Source organism: Aquarana catesbeiana, linkage group LG06 (genome assembly GCF_042186555.1).
Source record: "Aquarana catesbeiana isolate 2022-GZ linkage group LG06, ASM4218655v1, whole genome shotgun sequence".
Classification (NCBI taxonomy): domain Eukaryota; kingdom Metazoa; phylum Chordata; class Amphibia; order Anura; family Ranidae; genus Aquarana; species Aquarana catesbeiana.
The window spans coordinates 55648850-55656008 of record NC_133329.1 but is presented as its reverse complement, the minus strand read 5'-3'; the positions used below and the strand labels follow the sequence as shown (position 1 = coordinate 55656008).

The following is a 7159-nucleotide window of genomic DNA, read 5'->3' as shown; positions in this document are numbered from 1 at the left end:
CAACCCCTGAAAAACAACCCCACACCATAATCACAAAGCACAAAGCAAGGTCCATAGAGACATAGAAGATGAGTGAGTCCTGACCTCAACCTGATAGAACACCTTTGGGATGAATTGGAGCGGAGACTGCGAGCCAGGCCTTCTCATCCAACATCAGTGCCTGACCTCACAAATACGCTTCTTTAAGAATGGTCAAACATTCCCATAGACACACTCCTAAACCTTGTGGACAGCCTTCCCAGAAGAGTTGAAGCTGTTATAGCTGCAAAGGGTGGGCCAACTCAATATTGAACCCTACGGACTAAGACTAGGATGCTATTAAAGTTCTTGTGTGTGTAAAGGCAGGTGTCCCAATACTTTTGGTAATATAGTGTAGTTGACTATAGTTCTCCTTTCAGGAAGCCTATAATTTTGTTTTAATATAAAAGAATCAGACAGGCATTGTAGATGCAGATTTTATTATGAGGAGAGGATACACGGAATATTGGGAGCTGATACAGATGGGGGGTAAGGTAGACAGATGACAGACGGGGGGGCGATACTCTGCAGCTCAGGTCGGCACAGCGGTCTGGAAATTACTTGTTGCAGTGGACACAGTTGCTGGAGGGATAGTCCCAGTGGAAGCCGATGGCCTTGATGACGGACCTGGAGCGTCCGCTGATGTATCTCAGGAAGGTGTCGGGGAACAGAGGGGAGCTGCTGAAGGCAAATCTGATATCTTTGCCGAATCTGAACACGCGCTCCTTGTTGGTGAAAAATACCAGCCGGCGGACGGTGGAGGTATAGCTCCCATTTACCCGGCTAATGTGCTCTCCGGGGGAAAGGAGAATTTCCTCCAGATCACCCGCTGTGCCTCCGCGGTACTCTGACCACGTCGTCCCATATCGCACCTGGATCCTGTGGAGGGAACAAACCCACGTCATTCTTCAGAAGAGAAATAGAGAAAGAATATCTAAAATTGGAACATAAGATAAATAATATGAATAAAACTGACATAAGAAGGGCAGGACTTAGGGTGGTCGGGGCCCCTGGGCTTGAGTCACTTTCGGGCCCTACCCTTCTATACATATGCACAGCTCTATAAAATAGAAATAGAAAAGGACAAGGTGCGCCAGACTCAGTGCAGTATTAAAGAACTTCTGTTTAATTGGACAAGACAAAACAGCCAAATGGCTACTCACAAAAGTAGATAATATATAAGCGTATAAGTGGGGGATACTGTACTGGTATTCGTCCTGGGTCCACGATTAATAAAAGCAATAAAAATGGATAAAATGATAATTACCGTATTTATTGGTGTATAACACGCACCCCAAGTTTAGGAGGGAAGTTTAAAGAAAAAACTTACATTTAAATGCCCAACAATGCAGCCTTGTCAGTGTCATTTGCAGACTTGTCAGTGTAGCCTTGCTCCAGTGTCATTGCGCCGCCGAGATACAGAGCCGGATGTCCTGTGTATCTCGGCTGCTTTCAAAAAGGGCGGGGCCCCCTATTGGCCCGGGGCCCATGGGCTTGAGCCCAGTCAAGCCCAATGGTAAATCTGCCCCTGGCCATAAGCTCCATTCCCATTGCTGCCAGTGCCGCAGCTATTTCCCCCAAAAATCACAAGATTTATGCATTGGTTTAAGCACTTCAATACCGGCCGATTTCACCCCCTTCCTGCCCAGGCTCATTTTCCACTTTCAGCGCTGTCACACTTGAATGACAATTACGCGGTCATGCAACACTGTAACCAAATTACTTTTTTTTTTCATTTTTTTGAGACAGATAGAACTTTCCCTTGGTGGTATTCAATCACCACTGGGATTTTTTCTTTTTTGCTAAACAAATGAAAAAAAAGATCAAAAATTTTGAAAAAAAACCCCTTTTTCATCATTTCTGTAATACAATTTTACAAATCAATAATTTTCTTCTTCACTGTTGGGCACAGATAAGGCACCACTGATGGACACTGATAGGAGGCACTGATATGCTGCACTGATGGATACTGATTGTTACTGATGAGGCTGCACTGATGGGCACTGATGAGGTGGCACTAATAGGCACTGAGGAGGCAGCACTGATGAGCACTGATGATGCTGCACTGATGAGGCGGCACTAATAGGCACTGATGAGGCGTCACTAATGAGGCGGCACTGATGGGCACTGATGAGGCTGCACTGATGGGCACTGATGAAGTGGCACTGATGGGCACTGATGAGGCGTCACTGGTGGGCACTGATGAGGCAGCACTGATTAGTCTGCACTTATAAGGCTGCACTGATGGGCATGGATATGTTAAACTGTTGGGCACTGATATGCTGCACTGATGGACACTGATGGGGCTGAACTAATAACGTCCAGTCAGGATGGCAAAGCCTCTGCCCGGCCGTCAATCTGCTATAAGCTGGGCAGGAAGGTGTTAATAGGGATGGTCATATTTGGGTGATTTTTTGTGTTATTTTAGGGTGCAATCAGCTGGACCATGAGGATTACGAATGCTCTTTTCAGCTACACTGGGCATGTTTTTCTAGTCTCATTATTTTAAATGACTTTACACATGTAACAATGAAATACACAAAATAAAACACAAATGCAAAAATCAAAAAATTACAGAGCAGTTCCTCTATCGAAATTGCATGTACTGTACATTCACCCTGTGTGAATGGGGCAAGATCAAATGTTCTTCAGTCTATTTTCTCTGCAATTGGAATGTGTGAATGGGGAAAATACCACATTATGGCCACAAGATGGTGATGAGGAGCACAATTATTTCTCAATAGTCATGTCATAGTCCTAAATCAGGGATCTCCAAACTACACCACATCTGGCCCTCTGCAAGGTCTTATCCGGCCCACCACTAGGGTCAGTGAGGTATACTCAGTGTGCACTGATTGAGGATTCAGGTCAGCAGAGGTCACCCATGGTCTCCACTTCAACCCCCCCAACCCGCACCCAGACTTTGTAAAGGGTGACTCTAATGGGAACCCTGATGTAAGGGGCATATGATGGGGACTCTGATAGGGACTCAGGTGTAAAGGGGGTCTCTGATGTAAGAAGGGCCCCGATGTAACAGGGAACCCTGACTTATGGGAGGACTCTAATGGGGACCTTGATGTAATATGGGACTCTAATGGGGACCCCAATGTAACAGGGAATTCTAATGTGTAACCTGACTTAAGGGTGGGCTCTAATTCAATCCCTCATGTAAGGGGGACTCTAATGGAGACCCTGGCATAAAGGTGGACTCTGACAGGGACCCTGATGTAAGGGACGCTCTAATGGGGACCCTGATGTAAGGGTAGACTCCAATAGGGACACTGATGTAAGGGGGACTCTAATGGGGATCCTGGTGTAAGGGGGAGTCTAATGGGAATCCTGAAGTAAGGTAGGGACTCTAATGGGGATCCTGATGTAAAGGGGGGGTCTAATGGGGATCCTGATGTAAAGGGGGGTCTAATGGGGATCCTGATGTAAAGGGGGGGTCTAATGGGGATCCTGTTGTAAGGGTGGAGTCTGATGTGGACCCTGATATAAGGGTGGACTCTTAAGGGAACCCTGATGTAAGGGGGACTCTAATAAGGATTCTGATGTAAGGGGGGTCTAATGGGGATCCTGATGTAAGGGGGAGTCCAATGGGAATCCTGATGTAAAAGGCAATCTAATGGGGATTAGACATCCTCAAAAGGTCCCTCAAAATTTTGGGGGGATCTTTTCAGGGGTCTGTGCGCCATTTCTTTATTTTAAATAGAAGCCATATGGGAAATGTCATTTGCCATCAGTTAAAAAACATTTTTCCTTTGTACCTGTCACTGCTCCCGGCCCAGTGGAAGTTTTACATGTTGTTCTGCACTGGTACACGTTCCTAGGGCGGTGCCCTGAGCCAGAGCCGGTACAAGGCAGGGGTGGAAGGGGCGGATGCCCTGGGCGGTACAATTTGCAGGAGGGAGGGGGCACAGGTGAAGTGTCGGCAGTGTGTTTCACAGAAAGCACTAGCCGGTGCCACTAATAGCTGTGCCTGTACTGTAGTCGTCTGTACCTGTCTCTGTTACAATGTGCCAAGTACACTCCTGCACCCGGCACAAGCCTAGACAGAGACAGACCCCACCAGCCCTTCCCTGTCAGCACTTCGTTCCCCTATGAAGACGATTCGTAGTCCCGTCCCGGCGGCGTGATGTCACTCACGGCCAGAGGCGGGATGGGAGGAGCATAGAGAGCTGCTGCTGAAGCTGCGACCTGGAGGTGGAGGTGCCGCCGAGGGGGAACCAGGTCAGCAAAGTGTGTATATGATTGCACCAAATTAAGCACCAAACATAATGATTGCCAAATGCCATCTGCAGATTAATAAATGAACTGTCTGGTTCAGATGAGGGGAGGAGGCTGAGGGGGGATAATTACCAATGTTACCTATTTTTAATTTCTGTAATATGCAGTATGGGGGGGTTAATGTACTGCCACTGGTCACTGATGCATTAGTGGCTGACTAGTGACAATACATTAACCCCCCCATGCTTTATATTACAAAAATTAAAAATAGCAATGGTAATTCACCCCCCCAGCCTCCTTCCCTCCCCCATTCGGATCCAGACAGTTAATCTATTAATCTGCAGCAGGTTCATAAACAAACTGTCTGGATCCGATTGGGGGAGGGGGCATCTGGCAGCAGGTGATGTTGGCAAGTGATATCTGGTTGGAAGCTAAACAGTGTGGACCTTGAGTGGAGAGTGAACAAGTCTTGCTTTTTGACTGCTGGTGATTGCTGGGTTGCATTTTTTAGGTTCTTTTTAACACCCTTTTCTGACACTTTTTAAACAGCTTTTTTTCTTTGCTTCCTTCAGCCTAATAATTAAGGGGAGTGGTTAATTGGTCACAGGTGCTTGAGGCCTATATAACCTTGTGTAGAACTCATTGTGAGCCTGCTCATCTTTGAGTCTGCTGGAACTCTGTTCAAGTGGAACTGGTCTAAGTGGTGAGTTAAAACCAGAGTTGTTGGAACTGGTCTAAGTGGTGAGTTAAAACCAGAGTTGTTGGAACTGGTCTAAGTGGTGAGTTAAAACCAGAGTTTAAAACAGGAGGTTATAACAGGGGTCATAGTTAGGGATGAGCTTCGTGTTCGAGTCGAACCCATGTTCGACTCGAACATCGGCTGTTCGATCGTTCGCCGAATTGCGAACGTTATGGGCCGTTCGCGCTAAATTCGTGTGGCGCGTCACGGCCCATAATTCACTGCGGCATCGCAGTGCATTGCTGGCTGATGATTGGCCAAGCATGCACTATGACCCGCATGCTTGGCCAATCACAGCGCCGTCAGTAGAGAGAGCTGTAATTGGCCAAAGCCAGGGTGGCTTTGGCCAATTATGGCTCAGGGGATTTAGTACACACCCCACACTATATAAGGCCGCCTGCACGGCGGCCCTGTGTAGTGTGTGTTCCGGTGTGCTGAGAGATAGAGAGAGAGAGAGACAGTGTCATTTGATTTGAGTTAGATAGATTAGGCAGAACAGTCAGTCAGTTAGCTGCACTTACAGTGTATTGTGTATATATATGCATCCCAGGTGTTGCATATATATATATATACACTGTATTCAGTTTAGCTAGATCCGTTCCTGTTATCTTCTATCTAGACTATTTACTTTTAATGCAGTGCGTCCTGCTCACAGTGTTCAGCTAGATCCGTTCCTGCTATTTACATTTAGTGCAGTGCGTCCTGCTCACAGTGTTCAGCTAGATCCGTTCCTGTTATCTTCTAGACTATTTACATTTAGTGCAGTGCGTCCTGCTCACAGTGTTCAGCTAGATCCGTTCCTGCAATTTACATTTAGTGCAGTGCGTCCTGCTCACAGTGTTCAGCTAGATCCGTTCCTGCTATTTACATTTAGTGCAGTGCGTCCTGCTCACAGTGTTCAGCTAGATCCGTTCCTGTTATTTACATTTAGTGCAGTGCGTCCTGCTCACAGTGTTCAGCTAGATCCGTTCCTGCTATTTACATTTAGTGCAGTGCGTCCTGCTCACAGTGTTCAGCTAGATCCGTTCCTGCTATTTACATTTAGTGCAGTGCGTCCTGCTCACAGTGTTCAGCTAGATCCGTTCCTGCTATTTACATTTAGTGCAGTGCGTCCTGCTCACAGTGTTCAGCTAGATCCGTTCCTGTTATCTTCTAGACTATTTACATTTAGTGCAGTGCGTCCTGCTCACAGTGTTCAGCTAGATCCGTTCCTGTTAAATTCCTACTGACAGGCAGGCTTGTCTGGTTACAGTATATAAAGCTACCTGAAGAAAATTACAGGTGTTCTATTTGATCCTATTAGTACCACGTTCAGGCAGCTAGACTATTTACATTTAGTACAGTGCGTCCTGCTCACAGTGTACAGCTAGATCCGTTCCTGTTATCTTCCTACTGACAGGCAGGCTTGTCTGGTTACAGTATATAAAGCTACCTGAAGAAAATTACAGGTGTTCTATTTGATCCTATTAGTACCACGGTCAGGCAGCTAGACTATTTACATTTAGTACAGTGCGTCCTGCTCACAGTGTTCAGCTAGATCCGTTCCTGTTATCTTCCTACTGACAGGCAGGCTTGTCTGGTTACAGTATATAAAGCTACCTGAAGAAAATTACAGGTGTTCTATTTGATCCTATTAGTACCACGGTCAGGCAGCTAGACTATTTACATTTAGTACAGTGCGTCCTGCTCACAGTGTACAGCTAGATCCGTTCCTGTTATCTTCCTACTGACAGGCAGGCTTGTCTGGTTACAGTATATAAAGCTACCTGAAGAAAATTACAGGTGTTCTACTTGATCCTATTAGTACCACGGTCAGGCAGCTAGACTATTTACATTTAGTACAGTGCGTCCTGCTCACAGTGTACAGCTAGATCCGTTCCTGTTATCTTCCTACTGACAGGCAGGCTTGTCTGGTTACAGTATATAAAGCTACCTGAAGAAAATTACAGGTGTTCTATTTGATCCTATTAGTACCACGGTCAGGCAGCTAGACTATTTACATTTAGTACAGTGCATCCTGCTCACAGTGTTCAGCTAGATCCGTTCCTGTTATCTTCCTACTGACAGGCAGGCTTGTCTGGTTACAGTATATAAAGCTACTTGAAGAAAATTACAGGTGTTCTATCCCAGCTTAGTGCAGCTACAGGCCATTAGTATGTCTGGAAGGCCAAGAAG

General features: G+C 46.2%; 1 protein-coding gene across 1 annotated transcript in view; it reads right to left on the bottom strand.

Moving 5' to 3' along the window:
- Window positions 1–441: 441 nt before the first annotated feature.
- Window positions 442–7159, bottom strand: part of LOC141148439 (zymogen granule membrane protein 16-like) — a 28890-nt gene continuing 22172 nt past the window's right edge. Inside the window, exon 4 of the mRNA XM_073635937.1 lies at window positions 442–897. Within this exon, the coding sequence (XP_073492038.1) occupies window positions 576–897 (322 nt within the window). The 3' untranslated portion in view covers window positions 442–575. The remainder of the gene's footprint in view (window positions 898–7159) is intronic.